Source organism: Macrosteles quadrilineatus, unplaced genomic scaffold, assembly GCF_028750875.1.
Source record: "Macrosteles quadrilineatus isolate MER2022 unplaced genomic scaffold, UCM_ALF_1.0 Scaffold_6__1_contigs__length_79288215, whole genome shotgun sequence".
NCBI lineage: Eukaryota > Metazoa > Arthropoda > Insecta > Hemiptera > Cicadellidae > Macrosteles > Macrosteles quadrilineatus.
In genome coordinates this window covers 53,275,203-53,303,015 of record NW_026542599.1, presented here as the reverse complement: position 1 = coordinate 53,303,015, position 27,813 = coordinate 53,275,203, and the positions used below count along the sequence as shown (strand labels likewise).

Here is a 27,813-nt window from a genome sequence, read left to right as displayed (position 1 = left end):
GTTTTAGGTAATATACGTAAAATAAAATAAACTAGCCCTTAAGTATAGTTTTAATGAGCATACGAATTTAATACTAAATACTTTAATGTTATCTAAATAATGACTTGGACGTCAGGGTCAATCTAAATGTCCCTACATCACTGATTCTGTCTGCTGCTACTGCAACTCGGCTTGACGTCAAGATTTCAGCTTCTCTGTGTTACTTTTAACGGGTCGAATCAATTCACGAACAAGAGGTTTGTTTATAGTATCGCCCTTTCTCTCTAAATTAGTATGTTGTATTCACATATCGTATGTTTAAACTGCAATCTTTCTAAAACAGTTATTTATCAGACGAAGCTTTAGTCGTAATGGAGGTTAAGCGGTATTGGCGGGACTCCATTGCTGCACATGAAGTGGCTTTCTGTAATGTTGTCAAACACACATTTCTTGTCACTGTTTCGATTTACTTACTTATCCCCCTCGATTTCCTCATGTTAGTCGTTATCCTATATGTTTTCCTCGTTATTTGAGGAAATAGGCTAATTTGTAACTTTTCTTTTGTGTTACGTTTAGGGCCTAGGCTTAGGCCTAAAATAAGTTACTTGGAAAAAATAAGAAACCTAAACTTTTATTAAGGCCTAGTTTGTAAAATCCAATTTGTGAATGTTAGGCCTAAGATCAGTTCCAATCAACTTATATCCAGCTGAGTCATGTTTTGATTTGTAAGATCCTAAATATTGTAGCCTATTCATTTGCTTTTGTGGTTTGCCTAACTTATTTTAGCTTTAACAACTTTGACCCAAACTTCAAACTCTTCAAAGGTTTGTGCTTGCCCTAGCCTAAATTGGCTTAAATGTGTTTTAAAGGCTGTAGGGTGGGCTTAAGCGTATTACAGTCTAGAACTAAGAAGATTTATATCACCCAACCAGATTTCTTTTTAGTTTTTTCAAGGTACCTACTTTCTTTTTAACACGTTCGCGGCGGCATGGGAGCGATCGCTCCCATACGGAACCCTAATGCCAACCTGGTGGGTGGGATCGCTCCCAAGCTGCAATGCAGTACGAAATGATTTTATTTTTAAGCCAGGATTAGAGCTAGAAACTTGAAACCTCGCTCAGCACTGCTGGATAGTATACTGTATTTTGTTGTGGTGTAGGTTGGTAGTAAATTTCCCCGTAAAATCCCCGTCTGGCAATCTCATAAATCTACTTTTTGTCCCGTCTTTTTCCCTCCATTTGGCAATACAATTCCAATGGGACCGGCTACGTTCCAAGCAGTGCTGCTATCTGTGGGTGTTAAGCTAACTACGTCGACTCTCGTTGTAAAGCAGGACATCCTCGCACGTTATTTGCTATTCGTCAGGACGAAATTGGAAAGCCAATCACACGCGGCAATCGGGTTTGTTCGGCGCTGAGGGCCGTGCCGCACTGGAGATACGCCGCCACTGGATTTGATGTGCCGCCGCGAACGTGTTAAGGGGAACATTCATTATTATCGATGAATTCTTTTCAATAATATATCGATATTTTATTTTTTAATCCAATGTACCGATATTAGGCTAACAAATTGAAACATATCAGGTGACAACTAACTTTATGTTTCGATAAATAACTTAAATGAGCGTTGTTCAGTATCAACAAACAATTTAAAAAAGTTTCTTAGTTAACTTATAGTGAAATTAAACTTTTGTAATAAACTAAGTTAACATAACCTAGCTAACCAAACTTGCTGTGACATTTCAAAATTCCGTTTGATATTCCCCATATTTGCCTTTTCTATTATCAAACAGAATTTTAAAATCGTAAGGCAAGTTTGGTTAGTTATGTTAGGTTAGTTTAGAACACAGTTTTCATTTCTTAATCCATATCCATACTTTTGCCTATTCAAGATTAGTTCTCAATTTTTTTATTTAAATGCGTTTTAAGATATTAAAACAGAAGAAGGAATAACTTATGGATGGTTAAAGAAAACAAAACTATAGATATATCGAAAAATAAATCACCCGTAAATCTTTAGAAGAGGGGCTATTTGGGACAAACCACTCAAACTACATGCTAATTAATAGACTTTCTTGAGGATGTAACTAAATGTGGTTAACTCCATCCTCATATAAGAAAAAATCCTTACTTTATCCAATGTCAATTGAGGGAATAGATGGTGGTATTTCGCAAACCTTAAATTATTTAACTGAAAGATTAAAAAAAAACCTAAACTAACCTACTAACCTAACCCAACCTAACCTAACGTAACCCAACCTAACCCAACCTAACCTAACATAATAAAACTCCGTTAGGTTAGGTTAGGTTAAACAACAAGGCAAAACAAAGACGAACCCATTCAACCTTTATATAATATCAATGAAAAACAACACTGACGATTATTCTCCAGCTCAGTTACTAATGGGGAGGGTATAAAAAAATTATACTATAGTTCGGCCGCTTAGAAAACGACCTCCTCCAGCATTGGTTTAGCATTAGCGCGCAGACGTTTTCTAAGCGGCCGAGCTATAATAAGATTTATGTTACCTGGCTTCTGTCTCCGATCCACGGTAGTTTTAAGAAACTACAGCTGTTTCGTGCCCTCTACTGGCACATCCTCACCAGCTGGTTTGGTGAACGCCAGCTTTTCTATAAAATATCCCTCGGTGTTGAGTTTGTCATGGTTAAACACGCACGAAACATTTAAACACTAAGGAACGACTGCGAAACGTGATACGGCGCTGGTGAAGGGTAAGTCACACGTAAGGTGAGTATCACAAGTAAGTATCACGTTTCACAGTCGTTCCTTAATTAGTGTTTAAATGTTTCGTGCGTGTTTTCGTGTGTGTAAATGTCTACATGTATTTTGTAAAACCATGACAAACTCAACACCGAGGGATATTTTATAGAAGAGCTTGCATTCACCAGACCTGAATATGTGCCAGTAGAGGGCACGAAACAGCTGTAGTTTCTTAAAAACTACCGTGGATCGGAGACAGAAGCCAGGTAACATAAACCTTATTAGTGCTAATTTTAACGATCCAGTGGCCAACCATCATGAAAAAAAGTTACTTTTTTACAATAGACCTACTTACAGCAATAACGTTTATGTTGCCTCACGCCTTTAAATTGATTTGTGTGGCGGGTGTTCTATGGTTTACCTGTCATAATCGATGGAGAAAGAGGTTTTAACCTGAGACTATAAGGAACTTTAAATACCACAGTAGTACCTGCCTACTGTAACTGGCTTTACTCTAAATAAGTTAAATACCTAGTTGAGTTGTCATTTAACTTCAACAAGATTCAACTCATGAATGATGTTTGGTATTGGTTCAGCTCCAACTGTAAATCCTGTAGGCCTATATTGATTAAACATGTTAAGCTTATCAGTACAGTAGCCCGTAACATATTTGATGTTGACAAATTCCTCTGAGCTTGGGTGTTTTTCTTAATATTATAATGTGATGTCTTAAGGTCTCCTGAGCGAGGACTGTAAATCTGCTGGTATCAGAAATGGATCCTGCAACAGACGAGGACAATCACGACTCAACTGATTCAACATCACAACCGGCCAACAATGTAAAAACAGAGAAAACTTCAAACAGCGACAAATCTAATCGACTTAGAGCAAAGCCTGATAGTAAGTACAGTGTATAGGTTATGCTAAACTTAAACCTCTAGATCTCATGAGTGTTTTCAAGGGAAAGTTCCATGGTTTTCATGCACATCTAATAGCTCCGAAGGATTTCAAATCCGATAACCAAACAGAAATATTGCCATAAAATCAAAACAAATAGGCCCAAATGAAAAATTTGGTACTATTGCAGTAGCGAACGTGTTAAAGGAATGGTATTTATTGTAAACTGGCTGTACCCGCGGGCTTTGCCCCGTTTAACTTCATACGTGAGCTCGTTCGGATGGCTCAATCACGTCCTGGTTGAAGTTAGTTCGCTACGCTCACTCACTTTTGGGTTAGAGCTCGTTTGCTGCGCTCACTTGCCTTCAGGTTAGCTTGTTCGCTACGCTACCTCGCCTCCGGGTTGAAGTTCGTTCGCTACGCTCACTTACCTTTTGGTTTCAAATTACCTGTTGTCAAATATAAAAAAAAGTAATAGTGCTGCACTCTGTTGGCAATCCTTGTAAGTTTAATGCTATTGAACATCATAGAACAGAACCAACTTGTTTAATTGAAATAGCTGTTATGATTCATTAATTCCATTTAAAAATGAGTACTCATTAGGTTAACATGGGAAACTCCAGAGCCACTGGGGCGGAGCCCGAGAGTCCGATCAGAATAAAAACCACTTAGCTTTCCTATTTAATGCCTAAAGAATCAGTGTACCAAATTTCAGCCTCCTAGGTAAGTGGGAAGTGGGAGAATTAGTGATGAGTGAGTGAGTCAGTCAGTCAGTCAGTCAGTGAGGGCTTTGCCTTTTATATATATAGATAGTCTAAATACCGGTTTGAGGCGGCTTTCATCATAAGATCAAGAACTCTGTGATGACACTGGCCTCTTAAGCCTACAAAGATATTGTTAGGGTACTGTTTGTACCGTACGCAAAATGTAATAGCCTAGGCCTATTTAAAAATTCCCTTGAATTAGACTAAACTTCAAAGTTAGAGGATGCTTATGCTTGAGCTATTTCTTTCTTTTGCAAGATTGAGATTGTAAGTCACTTCATTTATGAACAGTTCTGATCAGTTATGTGGAACCTCAAATTGAAACTTATAAAATGTCTCTTAAACAAAGTACTTAAGTACTTATTAAAATTCAAATAAGTAACAGAAAGTGTTAATATGTTTGTTATTTTCAGTTCCTGTGATATTTTCCGATAGTGAAGACTCCTTAGATGGCTTTGGTTACTATACTAAGAAGAGGAAAAATGATTCTGAGAGCGAGGATGACTGGGATCCGAGAAAAGGAAAAGCCGCCTCTCCCAAAAAGAAAGTGAAAGCGGAAAAGTCACCGAAAAAACCTAGAAAGCCGAGAGAACCCAAAACTAAAGCCAAAAGAGAACCAAAGCCGAAGAAAGAGAAGGGCGAGAAGAAACCGAGAAAACCGAGAGGGAAAAAGGCAAAGGAAGAAGTTAAGGAGGAAAACTCAAATGATTTGTCAGATGAGCTGTCAAATAATCCAGACCCTGCAGAGAAAGAAACTGAAGCAGATGGTGAGGCTGACAGGGAGAACGACACAGCCGATGAGAGTAACCCAGCCTCTGCCGATTACAGTGTAAGTTCATCGTAATTAAGTACTGTGTAACGGATACCTATAAACATTTCCTAGTAATGTTAGTCATTTATAACTGTACTGCCGACATTGTCGTCTTCAGTGCAGTTATTTTAATCATGACTGTACAAATTTAAAAAGTTAAGCGAATAATTTTAGTTTTGTAAGAAATTTAATCACTGACAAAAACAGTATTCCTAAATGAAATATTCCTTACGACTCAGGATTTAAATACGTATAGTAGTTACAGATAACTGTATTCTCTAGAAACTCACATTGTAGTACTCTGTTATCCATCTTATTAGCCTACAGGCTATCTGTGCTGGACATATTTTTACTCAGTTCAATATTGGTTTTTAATGTTACAATTAAAAGAAACGAGACTGAATTTCTATATGAAATTTCTTCTGTGTCATTTCTGGTTTTTAGTTACTCGTTGGGCCACAAAAGTCTTTAACCGTATGTAAATAGTATGAAATGGTTATAGTTAAAATAGTTTTGTTCTTAATAGTATTCAAGTTGATTTAATATCCAATATTGTCGTAGTCTAGCTAAAATAACATAATGTCTAGTTTAACACCTAATTTAGAATTAGACAAAGGGTTGTTGATTCTCATTATATTTATTTACATAAATACTGTTTGACATCTGAAGAAGCACAAGTCCCAACTTATTAAATACCTGTAGGCCTAGGTCTTCAATGTGATTATATTTTCCTTCCCCCTTTTTCTCAGGGAAAGAATTAAATAAGTTTATGTCTCAAACTTTTAAAGTAGTTTAATAGTGTAGTGGTATTTTTAAGTGGTGGCAGAATATAAATGTGTGTTCATAACTTTGCTCGAAGTATAAAATGTAGCCTGTAACTTAGTACAGTATTGATTACACCAGTAATTCATTGTATCTTTTTCCCAAAGGAAGAATACTCTTTTTGCTGTTCATCACTGTTACACTAGGTTTTATAAAAAATGTCAAGGTATACAGTAAATCAATTCCACCAGTGGTTTAGTAGTAAAAAAGTTTCAACTACGGAAAACTTAACAAACAGTTCTTAAGCTTACGTAAATTCAAAAGTATTAAATTACAGTGAAACTTGCACATCTTGATAATAGAATATCTAAAAATTGGAAATAGATAAAGCTTTTATATATAGGACTTATAGCACTATTTCAATTCAAGGGAAAATTTTTACAACGAACAATGTCTAAACTAGGCCTAACTCAAAAAACTCAAAATGAAAAAAGTAACAAAGTGCTAAACGCTAGTACAATTTAATTTGTAAAATTCACTTAGTCTCAGTGGTGTAGCGAGGTCTGGAGCAGAATTGCTTAAGTTCGTCCCGTTTCCTCTTGTCACAAACATGAAGCATCACCATTCATTTCCCTCTTAACGGTGTTGCAGTTGATTTATTTAATAATTGCTTAAAACACAACTTACTCAACTAATTTAAAACTCAACTTTAATTTCACAATAAATTACAAATTAAAGCAGATTTTGGCACTCTTGATGCCATATCTTAGAAGACCAGTTATGCTTGCGTGATGAACTTTCTTTATCGTCTCAGTCACCATTCCTTAAACTGGATAATTAACAAAACGTAAATTTTGTACACTGTTTATTTATAAATTAAACCCCGAAATGGTTTCCTTCTGGTTTTGCTGTTAAATACAAACAACACTGTTACTGATACAAATGTATGTATGTACAACTACTCTTCCATAGTTAATTCATAATAATAAGCCAGATTGATCGTATTAACTAAAAAAAACATGGCACTCGAGCCATTACAAAAAAATTTTACCACCACCAGTAGTAAGTCATTATTTTAAATATTGAAAACCAAATTGAAAGCAGATTAGAAAGTAAACAAATTACTTGAATTCAGTATGGTTACAGTTTTTTTACTAACATGTTGTTTATAAACTTTAGGGCCTGTTTGATAGGTTTCTGGTAAAATATGGTTGTTTGTATTTATGCCAGTTAGTTGTAATGAATTTTTCACTCTCTTACATTACAAATACTTTCACTGCCATGTTCAACACGGAAAAAGAGTTTGAAATAATTGACAATTAATTCAAAACCCTACAAAAACCTTCTCCAGTGAGTGTTGTGCGAAGTTTTATGTCAAACATTTTACACTATGTAACTTTGTTGTGACACTTTTTCACAAACTTTTATGTTGAATCTTAAAAGCCTGAATTTGTAGTATGTTTTTAGTTTCTGTTGGACAGAGACACAACATTGACAAAAAATCAATGAACATACACTTTTTCTGATGTGGAAGAAAGGATATTTATTTTGTCTACATATTTTGATATTTAACTTTACTGCAAAATATATTTTTGTTTTCTTTGTATAAAGTTTCTTAATTTATAGTCTGTTAATGTTAATTGTTGATTTATATATTTTATATCATTGTAGAAAAAAGGCTTTGTTTATGGGTTTTTTTACAGTAAAATTGCATGCTTAGTAAACAGATTTTATTTTATGAATGTTTAATGTTAAACGAATCACACTTATAGTTTCAACAAACTTTTATAATTCCAATCTAATAAAAAAAATAATTTTAGTACAAATTTTTTGTATGATTTAAGAAACTTTTATCTAACGTGTATTTTTTAACCACATTTTATTCTCTGGTAGAGTCAATCCGATACTGAACCGAGGAACTAGTGTTAAATTTCTCCACAGTGAAGATTGACGATGTAAACATATAAGAGAAGATTATTGCAAACAATAAACATACTATTTTTACATGCAATGTCAAGTTTTTCTTAATTTATTTGAATTGCTTCCACTAGTGTAATTGTAAGTAGATAAGTAGGTAGTGAAATGTCAATAGATGCTTGTGCTTGGAAATTTTATAACAGAAGATTTATTAAAACATTGTACACCACAAGGGTTTGTCGTTATTTCCCTTAATTTCACTTTATTCTAGTTTATAGTTTTAATAATTTGTATCATCCTATCGAAAAAAAAAAAAAACACTTCCATTGAATCATAACAAATCTTTTGTCTGCAATGTAAAATTTTCAAAGCATTATGGGGAACAAAATGTTTACCGTACCATAACAGTAAGTAAGATGATCCAAAGTAAGATAATTACAGTTGTAAATATAAAGTTAATAAATAAATAATACAATGTTTGAGTGGAGTAAACTGTTTAAGGAACTGCCTATTTTTGCAAAGTAAAGATGTCAGAAATTTTAATTGTGCTCCTCCACTGGGAATAGGCAAAGTATAAGCCATTAGTTATCATTGTCAGTAGGCTTTTCAAAATGTTTAAAAAGAAACTATCTCAACAGAGTTTTTGAAATTGATAATCAATGTGGTCATCCACCGACAACACAAGTGTACTCAATTAAATTGTGCTAAATATTATTGGTATTAAACCGTTTTTAACGCTACAGAATACATCATGTGCCTTTGGGTAATTCAGAAGAAAAGCATCACATTCTACCGGTGTTTATGCTATTATGAAGCTGTCTAAAACAGTATTGTGGGTTATCATATTTTGCTTATCACTAACATATTTTGCTTATCAATTAAAGTGTTGTCATGAGCATTATGGTGTCCCACACTTAGGAAGGTAGATGAATTGTAGACACAAATAAGAAATAGCAAAGGACAAACAGCAAAATTCCTTGAACCACTATTTGCCAAAACCTTCTGTTCTTTATTGTTCAGATATGAATTTAGAAAAGATATTGGCCTGTGACTTCCCAAACGGAATAATTAGTATACAGAAAATCTTTTCCACACAGGCAAACGTCATGAAGTGGCCTGATCTTGTTCTCAAAAGCCTAGAACTTTAGAAACTGAGTTGATAAAAAAAATTACCAGTTGGTTTTATGGCGAACTGCAAAACAATCACAGCCATATCTTGGATTCAGTTCCCAATGTTACCATAATGATTTATTAGAACAGTTAATTCTTGTACTGAATACCAACATGGGCTCCTTGTTTGTGTGATACGCAACACGCACAGTCCCAAGCCCAAAACAAGGCAACATTTTATGTTGTTTGTTGCTTGTTGCTATTTGACCTATAGATGTTATTTTGTTATAAAACAAGACTTTGTTATCTACAAACAATTTTATTACAGTATATTGAAACACACCCCAGAACTAATTATTTTGAAACAGTATAAAGGACCCAATAAAATAGTGGTTGAGCAGTAGCATAGACAAATAGAACAAATATAGACTGTCAGAGGAAGGTTCAGCGATGTGCCGCTCGGTTTTCGATTCGCTGCCGTCGTCGGATCCTCCCTTATGATACCAGCAGACGCTGCAGCGGTGTGCAACGTAACTACACGGCAATCCTTGCTGGTGGACGCCAGAACTTATGCTAACCGCAGCACAGCTGACGGTCTATTTTGTTCTATTTGTCTATGGCAGTAATCTTTGGTAGGTGAGGTGTAAATAAAATGCTATGGTAAAAATCATCTGGGAAGAAAGGGAACAAAAAGGAGGGTTTGGTAATCAAATATAAAATGATGACTGACAGTTTATGCCTACAAGTACAAAATGCACAGTTATGCATTTTTATTAGTTAATTTCATTCAGCATAGGTGAGTGGATATAGTGCTCAGTATCAGTAGGGTGGTGATCAGTAGGTTGCCTTGATTTTGAGGAAAGTCAGTAGTTGTTAATGTTCAAAATTTCTCCCAACTGTCCTTGAACATTAAGCTATAGATAGTGATTATTTTTTACAGTATCAAAGCTATCCCCTTATTCCTTTTAAACTCATCTTCAACTTAAAGTACACACTTTAATGTGCAGTGTTGTATGAATCTGTAATATAATTTTCTCCTTTGGATTTTAGTTAAATGTTCATCATATATATTTTAGCTTCCTGATTTCATTAAGTAAATCTCTACAGATTCTTAATTTAAGTATTTAAAAAAAATCATAAATAGAATAGATAACTCATACCAAAGACACTGATAATAAGATATTTTTCTTTAAGCGTCTAACATTCGGTTTCCATCTTATTTATAACAGTTCACTTTTTATTTTGAGGTCACAATTTGTAGGTTCCAAAACCAGCATGGCAGAAAAGCGAACTTCTTTCAGAAATGATTCAGACAGACCAACAAATCGCAGAAAATATCATAAAGCTTTTTGAAAATGATAACACCATTCCGTTTATCGCCCGATATCGCCGAGAACTCACAGGGGACATGAGTCCGGAAGACCTGAGAAAAGCCAAGGAAGCGTTTGAAAATATCAGGTAAGGTCTGAACTCATTTACATAAGAGAGATATTTCCTAGTTCAAATAATGTATGTCTTTAAGATTAAAATATATTTATATACAATAACAACATTGCCTTGCCAAATTTACAAAATATCTCGGTTAAGTACAATTGATACCAGTAGCTACTCAGTAATAAAGTAAGGGAGCGTTTTACGAACTCCAAATATAAACAAGTCCAAGAGTATAAATTTTAAATAATCATTGTTTCAAAAACTTCAAATTTCACAAACTCCATACTAATTTAATAAGCAGAGCGTTTCACAAGCTCCTAATTTCACCAAGTACAGTCCCGATCAGAAGTTGCTGCAGGGGTTGCCATGGTCAGATTGCAGGCACCATCCGCCGTAATTAGATTATCAATACTGCATTCTTTACAATGGATTTTTCTACAGGATCTACAATGGAGTTTTCTGAAAATAAATGTTAATCTACTGAGTCTATTACAGAGATGTTCAATATGGTATGACCATGACAGTAGTTGATCCATATAAACACCCAAAAACTTTGACCTTGTCACACTGTACTTCAGAAATTTTACGAAACCCAAAGACCATAGTTTGAGTTATCTCATTGTTTAACAAAAAGCTATTTGCAGAAAAAACATTCTGCTGCTACGTTTACAGAGTGTTTTGCCTCAAGCTCGAGAGATTCGAGATTCTAAATCCCTGCTGAGTGTAAGCAAAGTTGTGTCATCAGCATAAAGGTATGTGCTATGAAAACATTAGTTTGGACACTATAAAAACTCTAACTTATGGAGCAGGACATCATGGTCGACTTACACTGTCAAATGCCTTGCTGAGATCAATGAAGTCGCCCAGGCATATTCTTTTTACTGTTGTAGTTTACTTGTTTATGAATTTATCTTGATCCCATTTGGCGCAAATTTGTTTACATATTTATATTAAGCTATCAACATTTCAATAAAAACACTCCTTACTACCTTTCCTGTAGCAGCAAACCCAAGCACTCATTGAAATTAATTATATTTAAATGGGAAATAATTCTGACAATTTTAAGGGGATATTTTAGTAAAATTCCAACCAGGTAAATGGAAATTTGTTCAGTCTCCAGGCGTGCTGTGGTGAGGGTATTTTATGAATTATCACATAACATTTGTTGACAGCAATTTCAAACCATGCATGGTTAATAACTGATACCATTACAATTAAAATACTTAGTTCTGGGTCAATTGTTGAGGGGTTGGGGGTTACTTTGTTAGGCATTTCTAGGCTGCTTCCGTTGAGTCATGGTTGTGTGCTTTGGTTCAAGTCCTTTATTATTCATTGTGATTAGCCACCATGCCATACTAATGCACATATACCTACCAAACTTTCTGTCACAGCTCTGACTTGAACTTGTAGTTGATAACCTCAGTTTTTGGCTTCTGTCAAGCCATTATCATATGCATAATGGTGACCGGGGGAAACACTTCTGTTAAACGATTTTTCAGTGTTAACCTAGGCTTGTGTCAAGTACCGTGTTTTCAGGCTGTGTTTTGCGTGGAAATCACTTGACAACGTCGAAAGATGGATAATTTTAAAACCCTGGTGAATACAACTAGTATTTAATAGAATTCCTGGGTCACCCATTACAAGGAAAAGTCAGGACTGTGATGAAAACTAAAATTTAGTAAGGTGTGACTCATTTTGTAATTCTTAACGTCAAATAAAGTAAACTTTGAAACATGTTAATCCACCTGTCCACCTTTATCTTATATGATGGGGTGAAGAGAATAATGTTGATGCTTTGAGTCGCCACTGTGGAAAAAATTAGTTACCTACAATTGATTATAAAAACCAACCTGGCTAGAACCAGCTAATCTTTAGTGAGTCGGTGGCTCAGTCGGTAGCGTCACGGACTTCGGGCCCAAGGCAGCGATGTCGTGGGTTCGGATCCTGGTCACTGCCACTAAAATTTATCAGTACAGTTCACCTTTGTACTGTACCGGCTCACTCCTTGCTTTGCTGTAAACGTTCCATGCACGGGCGCTTAGTCTATGTGGACGGGCAAATCCAAGGTTAAAGGAGGCAGCCAACCTCTAAAAAAAATCTAAGTAAGTAACCAAGATATCATCTTATTTATTCTATTCAACACTCTTATCTACACACTCTGGTGTCTTGTCATCAAAATCTAATCTAATCTAATCAAATTAACTTGTTCCAACAAACCCCAAAGGGCATGGGCTTCAAATATGACATTCACCGCCAATCGATGAAAAGAGCATGGTGGAAGGAAAATACATAGGTGTGCTATTACCGTCATTTGCTGACGTCACCCAAGATTGCAAACAATAAATCAGCTGATGTGTTGCCATATAAGTATATATTTTTTGATTTGATTGTTATTGTTTTTATAATTTTTCTAAATGGTAAAATGGTGTTTGCAATCTGAGTGACGTCAGCATATGACGGGAATAGCACAACTATGTATTTTCCTTCCACCATGTGAAAAGTGTTTATTGAAAAATTAAAATCGTCTTTTAAAAGAGTGATTACAGGACTGCACAGAAGATAATAGGGAGTGTGACAACATAACTTCCTTATTTCAAAACTAAATATAACAGTTCAGGGACCTTGTCATGGGGAGGCTCCCGGGGGGCTTGGGGGATGCCTAAAACTGTCTTCAATCGTAAAAAAAAACTCCCATTTAACCTGTTGTTTGTCATAAGCAAGTAGACATTTACAAATTTAAACTATGACGATTGCATTTATTAATTTCTAACCATACTGTAATACCTCATCCTAGTGTTAATTTTTACTACTAAATTTTGGGATTTGGGGGGGGGGGTTTGACCCCCTAACCCTCCCCTGGCTACAGCCTTGCGACTCGTCAATAATAAAGGTAAAATAGATCGAAACAATATTGTAAGGGTAGCATCCTCATAAAGAGTTATCTTGTCAAAACTATCAGAAACTAAAAAAAATTCTTGTTTGAGAGCAGAACGCTGAAGTGATCTCAATATTGAAGCATTCGCTGCTTTAATGTTCCCAAGTAATCTAATGGGCTGAGGGACTTCAGCTCGTTGCTTTACAGTACTTGCAGTTTGCTTAAACATACTTGTCCTTGCAACTATTGTTTTTGGTTCAAGTTAGGGGCCAGCCAGGCTAAACAAAAAGGCATCCTGGGACGCGATCAGAGAAAATTTACTTACAAAGTAATCCTCGTCGAAAAAAGCATGCTCTTCACTTTAAAAATGAATGATGACGGAACAGTGCCCTGCCCATATAAAACTTTAGTATGCAGCCTCTCTAACAATACCCACATTTACGACTATCATATCAACTGACTGAAAAACTGTAGCTGATTTCCCTGTTGTTTTACTGCCATCATTACTTTTATGTAGTACACGTTCTTTTTAGCTCTAAGGGTTTTATGTTAAAATATATGATTCCACAATCAATAATTTCATTTTCAGTACTGTATTGACATTTTGTGATACATCATGTTAAAAGTGCACCCAATAAGTTGTGTTTGTGTAGTAGGTATTTACAGTCTTTTTCTTTTAATATTCTACCAGGTCCATACAGGCTAAAGCAGTGTCTATTTTGAAAGCCATCAACAAACTAGGTAAACTCACACCTCATTTGGAAAGATGTGTGGTTGGAGCAAGAAGCTTAGTTGAGCTTGAACATTTGGTGAGTTTCTTGATTTTCCCCTTTGTTTTTTTAATGATTTGTAGATTTTGCTCTGAGGTTCAACAAAGCGGCTGTTAATTTAAACTATGTGCTATAGGTAACCAAAGTTTCTGTTGATCGGTGGTGGGTCTATTATAATTTAAGTACTACTGTTTCATGCTTGAAAAATGTCAGAGCATCTCGAGTCAGGTAGTGCCAAGCTGGCGACAAAACAATTGGTGTAGCTTTAGACTTCACTTGGCTAACAACATGATATTATTTTTCAATGTAACACCATTATTTCTATACGGGTTAGGTAGCTGAGACTTTCCTAGAATATTTTCAAACCCTAATTCAAAAATTGTGTAAAGTTTCAAAATGTTCGGTGAATAAATGGGCATGTAATATAAAATCAAACTTCTAAACCTCTTTGTGGGACACTCTGTATATACAGATTTCTCATTCTCATTTTTGACCCTCAAAACATAAAATTTTCCAATTCCTCTTTACACCATTTGAAAGAACTTAAAAAACAAATAGGCCTAATTTAGTATATTGCAGTGTTTTGTGCGGTTATTGGCTACAGAGAAAATTGAATAAATTGTAAACTTTAAATTTTCCATGTTATTCTTACGGAGAAAAAGTAAACTGTTGTAGTTTGCTTGTTTATGGATATATTTTGATCAAACTTGGTAAATTAATTTATTTTATACTAAGCTATTAATATTTTACTAAAAAACACACTTTATCACCCTCCCTGTAGCAACAACCCTAGGTACTTATTAAACCTAATGTTATTTAAACGGACTCTACTGGTAAATTGAAATTCGCTTAGTCTGCAGGATTGCTGCGGCAGGGGTATTTTATTTTAAAGTCCTTATTGTCACAATACTATTTAAAATTGATTCTTGCATGTTTATGATCCTAGTTTTGATTGTTTATGGCTTTTGTTTATTGTGTAACCAAGAATCGTAGAAAAGTCAACTATGGCTAATTTAAAAGCTGGCATCTTTAAGCTCTAGTACCCTTCAACACGACAAGCTGTTCCACTGTTTTTAGTGTGTTTGAATTTTTAAAAACATACAGTTGCAATATGTAGATTAAGTTGAAAGCACAGTGTATTTAATGGTTTATTGAGACCGTGATAAAAGTGCAACGAAGATGATGAACTGTCTTCAATCAAAATTGAAGCAGAAAGAGTATCCAGCGATCATACAAACAGTTTTATTTCAGGAAAAATCAGCTATAGATAGGCCTCAAATGAAGCTGTAGATTTGATTGACATTTGATTTTTGCTATATCAACTGTAGATGGGTGCAACACTACAAGTAGAGTGTTTAAAGCACAAGTAGTGTAGAACCTACAACTGTATTTGTTATGGGGTTTCAGGGTTCCAATCAAATTAATGTCTAACTGTATTAATATATCTGTAGAATTTTCGGTAGCGTGTGGAGTGGACTGTATTTATAAGATAAGCGGAGTTAACAATTAAACTTTGAGTGATTTCACAGAACTTTAAAAGAGTACATTACAAAAGAGAGAGAGGGATCTTCATTTCTTGATGTTCATGTTTTCAACTAACAGAATTATTAATAGTTAATTGTTAAAATCACATGTTGTTTTAAACATTAAAACAAGTTAAAAATCAATGCCATCTGTATTTATTTTTAGATGAAAGAAAGCATTATTATAACAAATCACAATTGCACTGAATATTTAACAAATCACAATTACACTGAATATTGAACAATATCTATTACCTCAATCTAAATATAGCCTATCTACCGTAGGACTAAAAGACATTCACACTTTCAATAATTTATTTTCTTTTACTTACTACTTTTTTTAAAATAGCAAGATCCTGAACAAACCAGAACCTTTGGCTATAATAGAACTAGAAATCGCATCCCCATGTTTCGTAACATAACATCATAAGTTACTCATTTTTGTCGAATATGCAATATGTAAGCATATTAATGTAACATATTCAATATAAGTTAGATACATACCTGAGCTATGAAAACTAGAGTCGATTTATTTATTGGTGCCGTTTCATGTTCCAGTACGCTCCTTACAAAACGGGAGGCAAAAAGACGAAGGCAGACACAGCGAGACAGCTGGGGCTGGAGCCGGTGGCCATGACACTGCTGGAGGGCTCAGACTATGTCGCCATGGAGCCTCTCATCAGGAAAGATGTTCCTGGCAGGGAGACATTGTGGGCTGTAGAAGACAACATCTCATACATCATAGCAGATGTTATCAGCAAAGATAAGGAGGTTCTGGACCACTTGAGAACCATGTGAGTAACCTTCATCTCATCTGTTATTGATAATACAATCATCTCGCGTGGCTGATGACAAGCAAATTAAAAGAGGTGCTGCATCATTTGAGCGTTCGTTTTCATCCAACATTGATCATGGATCCATCCCAATATGTAAACAAAAGCCAATAAAAAGAGGATCATTTGAAAACTGTGTTAGTTCAATTGTATTTCTAACTGATCATAAAATCACCCTATATAATAATGGATTCTATCAGCACAAACAAACAGGTATTGCATCTTTGAGAACTATGTGAGTTCACTTTCATGTTTCATCTGCTATTAATCATAAAATAATTTTCTGCACGATAGCAGATGGTATTAATACAAAGAGGTGCTGGATCATTAAAAAAATATGTGAGTTCATTTTCTTCTGCTATTGATAGTCAAATCACATCCTACATCATGGCTGATTACATCAGCAAAGGAAGTATTAATAATATTGAAAAGATATGAGTCCATTTAAGCATCAAACACCTTTTACACACACTTTGTGTACATATTTGTAGTAGCTAAAATGTGTGACCATCAAAAATTAATTATCTTCCAGGAAAAATTATTAACCACAAGATTGAAGCTATTAAAAAAAATAAAATATTTCTTTAGTGGAGCACAAATTGATAATTTGGGAATTCCTGTAATTTGCTTGAAAGAAAATACTACAGATATTGCAATTTGGAGATTGAATTAAAATTTGTATATTTAGAGACACTTTTTCCATAGAATTCATGAGTTCATAAATAGTTTCATAAGTAACTCCAAAAGGGTGACTATGTTGCAGTAAGCATGACTTGCAGTTAAACTCAATCACCAGGATTTAAACACTGTATAGGTTTTTGAAACCCCATTGATGGATAATAATTTTACTCCTATTTATTGCAGGTTGAAAAATGCAACAACTACAATAAGAATTGAAAGCTCTTTATCTAGAACAGCAAAAAGTGGCGCAAAAAGTGGAAAAGTGAAAAAGGAAAGCCAGGCTGGGCAAAGTAAAGACATTGAAGAAGGGAAATATGAAATTTATTATAATTTCTCCGTTCCTGTACGACATGTAAAACCCCATCAGGTATTTTACTGCTCTTTCATCCTTCAACCTACAATCCCATTGTGTTTTGGAAGAGAATATTATCTCACAGTTACATTGCTAAAGATCTATTTGATACTAAGATCTGAGTGATTAATAAACTATTCTATATCTCTCTCATAGACTAACCAATACAAGTAGACTTCTCATCTCATTGTAAACTATGAGGCTCGTTTTTCATGTCTAGTTTATGTTTGGTGACACTGATCGGTAGTGTTGACGAAATTTTGTTTCTAATATTTTAGGGTTAATTTTATGATTTGAGCTTTACTGTTTGGTTATATAACAACTATGGGACGAGTTATTTTTTAAGATTAGATCGTATTATTTGGTTAAACGAGGTTTTAAATGACTGAAATAACAAGAAACAAATTGTAAATAAAACACGACCTCTACAGTGCATTGGACAGAACTTACAATAAAATTTGCTTCAGCTGTTCCATAAGGATGAGAAATCTACTAAGGGAGCATGTTTTATCTATGGTTTTAGTTAGATTGTATTACTAAAATGCTCAAAACAAAACAATCCAATGAGTTCTAATTTGGGGAAAATTCACCAGGTGAATAAGTTAGTTAAGTTACATATTTAACTTTAAATTGTAAAAATAAAGTTTTGAAAATACATTATTAGTTTTTGCATAAACTCCCCCTAATTTATTTCTCATCAGAGCCAATGTTTTCACCGTGTGTTTAAAGAAGCAATGATGAAGCGAGAAAATATTTAAACATCCAGATACAAAGTGGAATGCTAAAGATATTTCACAAACTAAAGTAGAAGAAACAATGAGAAACTAAACTCTTGCCACAATAGGATTTTAAATGTTAAATAGCTAAGCGCTACTTGTAAAAACAATTCATTGTACATAATCGTTATTTAAGCTGTTCCTCTTTCAGGTCTTAGCTCTGAATAGAGGGGAGAACCAAAAGGTTTTATCAGTCAAAGTTGCCATTCCCGATTGGTTTACAAACAAAATGCATCATTTTTGTAAAGATAAATGGTTGAGAACAGGCTACGAGTACACTTTGCGAAACCACATGTTTGAGAAAAGCTTCAGGGACGCATTCACCAGGTTGAGTAAGTCTTTGGAAAAACTCATTTATTCCTTTTTAGCCCTTTAGTAGGCCATCTAAAAAGACGTGTTTGTAGGAGTAAACATGAACATTTTTGTATGTATATTGTACAGTCCTACTTGTTTCAAATTTTTACTATATTTGGAATTTCATTTATTAAAAAGTAAATGATTATCTCCTTTATTTCAGTTCACCCGCTGATCGCTCGACAGATCCGATCTTCTTTGAACCAAGAGGCAGAACAAGCTGCCATTGAAGTGTTTGCTACAAACTTGAAAAAACTTCTTCTCACTCCTCCGTTACGAGGCACTGTCATCATGGGAATTGATCCAGGTAACCTGACTAGCTATGGACCTAACATTGGTTGGATGAGTCAGATATTCTGTTTGAGTTGGAATCCCTTCATTAAAACTGTACAAATCCTTTAATTGTCGGAGGTATTTATTTTCTTGGCAGTAAGCAAGCATTCTAGCTACTGTAAGCAATAATTCCAGCAACCATAGATATTCAAGCTATCCATAAACTGACTTGCAGAGAGACTAGTAAATCTAGTTATTGCTGGCAGGTTTCAACAAAGGCTGCAAAGTAGCAGTGATATCTCCTTCTGGATCTGTGTTGGCTACTGACGTTCTTAACATCAACATCCATTGTCCATCTTCTTTTCAACCTCACCAAGACAGTACGGCTCAAAAACTGAAGGAACTCTTGGTGAAAAACAGGTGAAAATCTGAATTTAAAATTTAAAATCTGACTATTTGTTTGAAAGGCTACATAACAACTTAAAATTACAGTAGACCATTGTTCGGACTTGTTTTTGGACGATCACAAAATATGAACTGCCGATTACTGTATTCATATAGCCATGTATAAACAAGTCACAACTTAACTTGCTCGTCTGGCGCAGCCCAGTTGTTATTGTTGTTCCTTTATTATTTGACTGCAGTTTACTAGTTTTGCACATTTGGTTTTGTATTTTTCATTACTTCTTATGTTCAGACTAACTTATATTAGTTCATATATAAGAGTTTGGTTCCAAAGAGACAGACTCTACTGAATCTATTTTTTTACTTTAATCAAACCATACAGGCTTTTATTTTTATATGAGAAATCAAATTATTAAAAGTATTTAGTCTATCCTGACATGGTCTTTGTCGCCTGAGAACAGAAACCCATCCTCATTATATGACCGTTAAAGTCTATCCATGAAGATTATTATGTAATCTATATATTTCATGTAATTCAATTAACGGAGACTTCAAGTATCTGTAAAGCTATCCTTAATTGTCTGAACTATGGGTGTCCAACCTAAAGTCTGTGGGCCCCATCGGGTCCACAGAAAGCCAGCTTAGCCTAATGAAATTTTTTTTTAAAGCAAACACTAACGATCTTCGCAAGCGATGTAAACACCTGTGTTGTCTCGGCAATACCGTGATCATTTTCCGCGATCGAAGTAACACTAGTTGCCAATTTATTGCTGTCTTGGCAAAACCGTGATCGTCTCCCGAAATCAAGGCAACACTCGTAACCAAATATTGCAGCCTCAGCGATACCACGATCATCTTCCGCAATTTCAAAAACACTCGTAACCTTACATTAATAGGTGTCACATGTGTATACCGTGTTTAAATAAATAGGTAAGAGTATATTACATATCTCTAACTTGCAATTTATTTCTTAGTGGAGGAAAATCTGCAGTAAACATGCAGTGGCTGAGTCTTCCAAATACAGATTAACTTAGTTAGATGGTCATATTATATCAATCCTAGTACTATTATCAGAACTGTAAACTGTAACCCTAAAGCCTCGGTCACAGCAGCCGCTACTAACCAGCTGCTGGTAAATATAGCCAGCAGCCAGCGGATCTGTAGCGTTCACATTTTAAAACCACTAGCTGCCAGTAAGTAGCCACTAGTTTATAGATGCCGCCTGCTCCGGTACCACTCTTCTTTGACTTCTTTATGTTGTAAAATTTATTTCTATATGAATCATTTAGACCATTTTCTCTTTTATTAGACCAAAGCAAATTTTAGTCTTCGTTCTTCAAGTCTGACTTTAATATGACTCATTATAAGCTGCGTCTTTAGTATTCCTGTCAATGTAGTTGGCAGACGAAGCATATCTCAGGAAAGGTTAAGTTTGGAATGGATTCAGAAATATTACAATGTCTTTTCCCGACTACTTGTTGGTGTCAATCATGTTCAATATTCACAAAAAGAAGTATAAAATACAGTACAACGAAACTAACATTGCATTAACAAACAAAAAATGTAAACTCATGTTAATTCACCAGCTGCTTGAGAGCTAGGGGATCACATTGGCTGGCTGCCACCAGCAGGGAGGTCACGTGACTGCTAAAAGGCTAAACATGTTCGATTTTTTATTTAGGCGTTGCCAAAATGTGATGTATACCAAGGAATATAAAAAAAAACAAAAAATCTCAAAACTACAATTAAACTCTTAACTAGTTAACGACTTCGTGGGTTTATGACAGGGGAAGGGGTTTAACTTTCTGTACTGAAATATGACTGGCCAGCCTTCCTTCCACAAATTTAGAATATGTGGCCCTCGACGTCTGATCATAGCAAAATTTTAGTCTATAAAAGAATGTTGTAAATATTTAATTTCATAATTTAAATGCACTTATATTTTAGAGGTAGTTGGACTAGTTTTTCTCTGACGGCAGGTGCGAGATGATTGGCCTTGGTAACGGCAAGGGTTGTCGGGAGACCGAGGAGTACCTGAGTTATCTAATACAGAAGGGTTGGTTCTCACCGCTGGACGTCCAATATACGATCGTCAGTGAGCAGGGAGCCAGTATATACAGCTGTAGCAGCGAAGCCGTTAAAGAGTTTCCAGATTTGGATCGTAACCTCATCAGTGCAGGTTAGTAGTAAAAATAAAAAAGAAATTAGTCAGCAAACTGGCACATACTTTTTTTATTAGTTTGACATTAAATTGAACTACTAGTTCTATGGACAATACATTTACTATGAGATTTTATGGGAAGAATACAAAATTTTGTGAAATAGTTGAACCGAAATTTTTACAGCATTGGGAATTGTGCCATTTTATTTAGAAGACTATAAAATGCAAAATTTTAATCAATAGCTGTTTTTGTCTAAATCAGATTTTGTTGTAACAAACTCAGAAAAGTTAATTTAAATAGTTTTTCTCTAAGAAACAAGGACTAAAATGGCATCTATTCAATGATTTGTTTAATTTCCGGGTTTGCAATATTGGATTCTACTAATAAAGACCTTAAATTTGATGTGCCCATCAACCTATAATAACATTAACGATTTTATTCTGACTTCTAGCAGGCTGTTCTTTGAGCAGGGAGCATATTTCTTACTGAATAATGTTTAAATGATTTTACGCCCAGTATCATTGTTCCAAGTTTTGTATCTCTCTTTTTTAATATTTATTTATTCCCAGACTTTTTTCCTCCCTATATATTTTGAATTAATTGAGTTAACCTCAATTAATATTAGCCTCAAGGAATTTAGTGGTTTAACTTAAATTTAATTTGCCCATAATCAGTTGAGGTGGTTTAAGCTCCACTTTTAATGTTTGCACCTCTGTGGGAAGTGAAATGATAGAGTCAGTGGTCAACTTGATTTGTACATAGACGACCAACTCTGTTCTTGTTACTCTATGGACTGTTATTTCTCTATGGTTGTTATCACAGTCTCGCTAGCACGTCGAGTACAGGACCCACTGTCTGAGATGGTGAAGGTAGAGCCGAGACATCTTGGTGTGGGGATGTATCAACATGACGTGTCTGAGAAACAACTCAACAACACACTAGACGAGGTTGTGTCAGAATGTGTGAGCTTTGTGGGGGTTCACATCAACACGGCGTCACTATCTGTGCTCAGGTCAGTGTTTGGAATATTGTACATTTGAATCAATATTGTTATTCAAGTACAGGTGTATGAGCAGCTCAATTAAAAGACCAAATTAAAACAAAAGACTGCCACTGTGCTATCTTGGGCTATAGAGATGTTGGCTACCACACCAAGGCTGCGTATGTGACTTTGGGTTTAATTATGATATGTTGAATAAATTGGATTGGGGTTCTTCCACAGGCCCCTATGCTTTTTCCGAAGACAAAGTCAAGGTGCCTATTCCATGTGAGTTTCTGACATCCTGTGTTACTAACTGTCTGTTGATGACTAGACGTGTCGCTGGTCTCAACCAGAACCGAGCGTCCAAGATACTGGAATGGAGAGAGACTTACGGACCGTTCACCAACAGGCAGCAGTTAAGACTCGTGAAGGGCATTGGAGAAAAGTCATTCGAGCAGTGCGCAGGCTTTATACGCATTCAGCCTCCAACCAGGTATAGTTAACTTTTGCTAAATCTGATTTTCCGGTGAGATTAAGATTTCTTGATAAAAGGCTCTAGGCCAGAATAGGTTTGATAATGTGTTTGATAGGAAGAGCAGGCTCACTTGAGTGGGTGAGTCCAATAAGTTGATAAATGTTTTTTCCTATAAAGACGATTATCTCACATAAACAAAATCAAATCAAAATTTTCTGTGAGTTGTGTGTAGTTTGAAGACATAGTTAGGTAATTCTTTACTAAATTTGCCTTATACAGGTTAGTTAATGGTATTAAGATATTAATCAAATGAAAATTTGAGAAAGAAGAGTTCCAGGCGGTTAAAAGACAAATAAATAAAAGGTTAAAATACCTGATACCTAGTGGTCCAAAGTACTTTGCGTATGTCCAATCAAAAATCTCACCAACCAGTTTAGAAACAACTCACCAACCATTAAGACCACAATAACCAATACGTCAACCGTATACTGGCACACTTATACACAAAGAGGTTTTTTCATTGGTTTTTTTACTATTGCACTAATTATCATTAGTGTTAATAGTAAATTCAATTAGGCTTACGTTCAGCTTAAGTGCTATCTATATGTGTTTTTAATATATTTTACATTCTTATAGCGAAGAACAAAAAAGGAAAGTACCACCTATGACCATAAAGCAAAGTACAAGTGTGGAAACGCATTTCAACCCATTAGATCAGACGTGGATACATCCAGAATCTTACAACGTTGCTAACAGGTATGACAGCATTGTTTATGTTTATAGGTTTAGGTTTGCCAACATTACATACATGCTTCCAACATTGGCTATACCTGCCACAAATTCTACCAGCTCTGGTATATGGTTAAAGAAATGGTATACGATAGATTTTCAACTGAAGAAAAATTACACCCAAAATTACCAACACATTTATTTATTTAGGGCTTTTCACAATTAACACATTTAACACATTTAGTTAATACAGAGCGTTAAAGAGTAAAATATTAAAATAATTTATTTAGTGCTTTTCACAATTAACACATTTAACACATTTAGTTAATACAGAGCGTTAAAGAGTAAAATATTAAAATAAAAAGGTGTTGTTAGTTGATTTCAAAGAGTGACCATCACAAAATAAGTCTTACAAGATCACTGGTTTTAAAGGTACTCTACTCGAAAATATTATTCTTGGAGTACTATTGTGTACTTTGCCAGATAAAATAAAAATAAGGATAGTAATGTCTTTGATTACTCTTTATTAATTTAATTGATCAGCTGACTTTTATTTTAAAATATGTCAGATGATCAATTAAATTAACAAAGATTAATCAAATACATTACAAGGATTATACGAATAATTTTTTAAATTGGTTTTTTCATGTTAACAAATAGTTTTGTAATATCTTGAGCATTTTGTTTCAGATTCATAAGAAAATGTGGAGTTGACACAAGAGATCTTGGAAGCCCTGGTTTTATTGCTGCCGTTGAAAAGTGTGCTCGGGAAAATGGTTTGTTACAGAATTCAATTTCGTTGTGTATTCAATATCAGAAATTATATCTTATATGTTGTGTAAATTGATGAGTATAGTAATTAGAAATAGGTATCTTTCCGTTAATATTAAGTATGTAAGTTTTAAATGAACAAATCCAAGTAAATTTGGAATTACCGTACTCCAAGGGTCCATAATTTTTAGCTCTTTGACTCTTAATTATTTCTGGATAACCGATGTTAGGACAGTTGGTTTTCTATATGTGAGAGGTGCAATGACAACGTTACATTCCATGTATCCAAGACAGAATCGCGTTTTGAATGAAAACGGCAAAACCGTCTGTAAAAAGGGCTAAAAATGTTATTAGTTTTATTTATGTAGCATGCAATAGCCAATTACTTTTCTACAAAATCAGCTGACAGGTCATGTTTTGGTGTAATCTTAGTGTGGTTGGGCACCGTGCTGACGAGCGATGGGGGAGGGGGCGGCAGATAGTCAAATACGCCCTTGTCCTACTGTATTCATTTTTATAAATTACCAAGGAATTTGCTAGTTTATTATTTCCAGGGGTGGAAAGTCTAAGCAGAGAGTTGAGTACTAGCCAGGTTGTGCTACAATTGATTGTAGAAGGACTACAGAAACCTCTTGATCACGACTTCCGCTCGGAGCTAAGCAAACCTCTGTTTCGTCGAGGAGTCACTTCACTGGAGGACCTTACTGTCGGGACGGTTCTTACAGGTTTGTTTCAAAGATGCAAAGTATATTTACTTACTTAAATATTTACTTGCAAGAAATAGTTATTTAATTTAATTTATAAATTTTGAATAGGTTAAACAATTTTTGTTGTAAATTATGAAAATAACTAACTTGGCTTAATTTTTAATAAGATTTGGGTGAAACTTAGAGATTTTGACCATGCATTGTCACATTTGGGGGTGGAATCAGGCTAAATTGGGTTGATTTGGGACTCAATTGCTATTTGTCATTAGGCTATCACTAACAAAAGGTTGACATTGTTATTCCCTCTGATCACCAATGGAATTTATCCATGTAATAATGCCACAATCCCCAAGGACTAGCCTGAAGTAATGTGTAAGTTTATTCCAGCCTAAAGCCTAGCGTCCTAGGATGTGATGTGAGAAAATAGTATTGGCTGCACAAGCGGTTAGACAGCTGATAAAGCAATTCCATGCTGGAAAATTTAGCTTAAAAAGTTAATGTTTCATTCCTCCCAGTTTCAGACCACGTGGAAGGTAAAGAACAGTATGAAATACTTTCTAGTTTTTGCCGCAGGTCGAGTACAGAATGTGACACATTTCGGAGCGTTTGTCGACATCGGAGTGGGTAAGGATGGACTGGTTCATGCAAGTAAGTTTCGCCACAACAACCCACAGCTCGGAGATAGAGTTGAGGTCAAGGTCGTTAACATCGAGGTGGATCGCAAGCGGATTCAGTTGGAGTTAATCAGTGTTTTGTAAATGTTGTTTCTTTGCTCTCAGGATGTATGTAATTTTAATGTAAAGGCGCCAGAAAAACATAGTTTTATAAGGGTCTCGGTAACAGAAATGAAAATTTGTAAAACTATAATATTTTTTAGCTCTGAAATTGGAAGCAGCAATGGAAATAAAAATAACAGAAACACTCATTAATCCAGAGCCTATTAAATATTAATATGTACTTTGCTTAATCTAGACAACAGATAACCAACATGCATCCCTAAATAAGATTCCCCACTGTAAAATAGGCAGCTAATGTACATATGTTATCACAACGCACACTACCGCTTTTTTATATTTAGAACACATCATCAACTTTATTCTGTTAAAGAGGTTATGAACAGGGTCCAAATAGTCTCAGAGTAGAGCTTCCTTTTATATTAAGATGATTTGATTTATGCTTTGAAAAACTTGCAACAACAATTGGTTCAGTTAAGTGAAGGTTTACTGTAGTTTTTTTTCATGAATTATAAATAACTAGCTGTACCCACGGGCTTTGCCCCGTTTAACTTCATAAGTATTCGCATGGCTCAATCACGTCCCGGTTGAAGTTCGTTCGCTACGCTCACTCACCTTCAGGTTGGAAATCGTTCGCTGCGCTCACTTGTTTTCAGGTTAGCTCGTTCGCTACGCTTACTCGCCTCCAGGTTGATGTTCGCTCGCTACGCTCACTCACCTTTTGGTTGCAAATTAGCTGTTGTCATACATTTAAAAAAGTCATCCCTTTTATTGTTTATAATACAGTACTTTTATAAAGGTTTTTATGTTTTAATATTTAACATTGGAGAATTTAAACGTTGTTAAGTGCACAGGTGTGCTGCGATTGGGGTTTAATACATTTGGACTTATTTAAAAAGTAAAATAGTTTTCTGTGCTCTAATCTGTAGAAACACTGTGGCACTATTCCAAATCATGACTAATGCTAATACAGAATGTTGTAGTTATTCAAACGTACAAAACAGTTGGTGAAAGTAAACATCTGCTTTTAAATTATATTTATTTGTAAACATTCTAGATCAAAAAGTCTGACATTGGCCCACTTAAACCCTCTGGGGCAGAGCCCTTTTGACGGATCTGCACCAAACTTCACTCGAACCATCCTTGAAAGATGCTTAATAATGCCTGAAAGTTTCATTACAATCTGTCGAGCGGTTTCGGAGTCCATAACGTATATACACATATATATACATACATACATAGTTCCTCTTTTATAGATATAGATTAGTCAAAAACAAATGAAATTGCACAGTGTATGTGACACTTTTATAATAATTTATTTAGAGAGAGACAATTCATTATTTTCAAAACTCTGGGGATCTTCCCTATTATAACATGAACTAAGTATATTACAAAGAATTGTTTAACAGCAAAAGTCACTGTAAAATGACAGAGTTTTATTCAAGTAAGTAAACTGATAAACCTACAGGATGTAGTCCAGAAATGCACTTGGACAAAAGTTCCAACAATAGATTTCAGTTGTATGAAATCAGTGCTAAAGTCATTAGTTACAAGAAAACGATTAATTTACTTACTTCTAATAGTCCAGCATCTGTTAAGTTATGCACTGGAAGTGTAACACAGTTTGACTTTTGATTGTTGTTGGGGGCATCGAGGAAACGACTAAAACTGACAATTGCTAATATGGGGGGAGGCAGGAAGGAGCGTGGGAGGCCACGTTAAAAAAAGTGCTCATATCTTTAAACTAGACACAGTAGAAATGTGCTCTCTATCAGCACTGCTATAGACATTATACGGTACTCAACAATGTCATTATAAGTAATTTAAATGTTGTAAGTATGATAGACTAGTCACATGAAAATACAGAGTTTTCCCCTTCAAAAAGACATCTTTAAACACAAATGTTTTTGATCAATTTATGTTGGTCTCTTACGAAAGCAACGAATAATGTTTACACCCATTATTTGCCGCAGGGATTCTGAAAATAAGCGGGTGTAAAGATGAGGATAACGTGGA

The 27,813-nt window shown here is 35.0% G+C and overlaps 1 protein-coding gene across 1 annotated transcript; it reads left to right on the top strand.

The window, feature by feature from the left end:
- The first annotated feature begins 138 nt into the window (after positions 1-138).
- Positions 139-25,841, top strand: LOC128996687 (S1 RNA-binding domain-containing protein 1). The gene is made up of 17 exons (XM_054422123.1): positions 139-236; positions 3,435-3,600; positions 4,775-5,190; positions 10,223-10,419; positions 13,962-14,079; positions 16,122-16,357; positions 17,261-17,444; positions 18,357-18,537; positions 18,723-18,866; positions 19,099-19,252; positions 21,217-21,416; positions 22,222-22,411; positions 22,713-22,874; positions 23,493-23,612; positions 24,276-24,361; positions 24,911-25,081; positions 25,637-25,841. Exons 2-17 carry the CDS (start codon positions 3,474-3,476, stop codon positions 25,819-25,821), a joined length of 2,871 nt encoding a protein of 956 aa, XP_054278098.1. The 5' UTR covers positions 139-236; positions 3,435-3,473; the 3' UTR covers positions 25,822-25,841.
- The last annotated feature ends 1,972 nt before the right edge of the window (positions 25,842-27,813 follow it).

Coding starts and splice junctions, on each gene's coding strand:
- LOC128996687 (XM_054422123.1), top strand. CDS start 3,474: ATGGATCCTGCAACAGACGAGGACAATCACGACTCAACTGATTCAACA. Junction 3,601..4,774: donor ACTTAGAGCAAAGCCTGATA/GTAAGTACAGTG, acceptor TGTTATTTTCAG/TTCCTGTGATATTTTCCGAT. Junction 23,613..24,275: donor TCTTACAACGTTGCTAACAG/GTATGACAGCAT, acceptor ATTTTGTTTCAG/ATTCATAAGAAAATGTGGAG.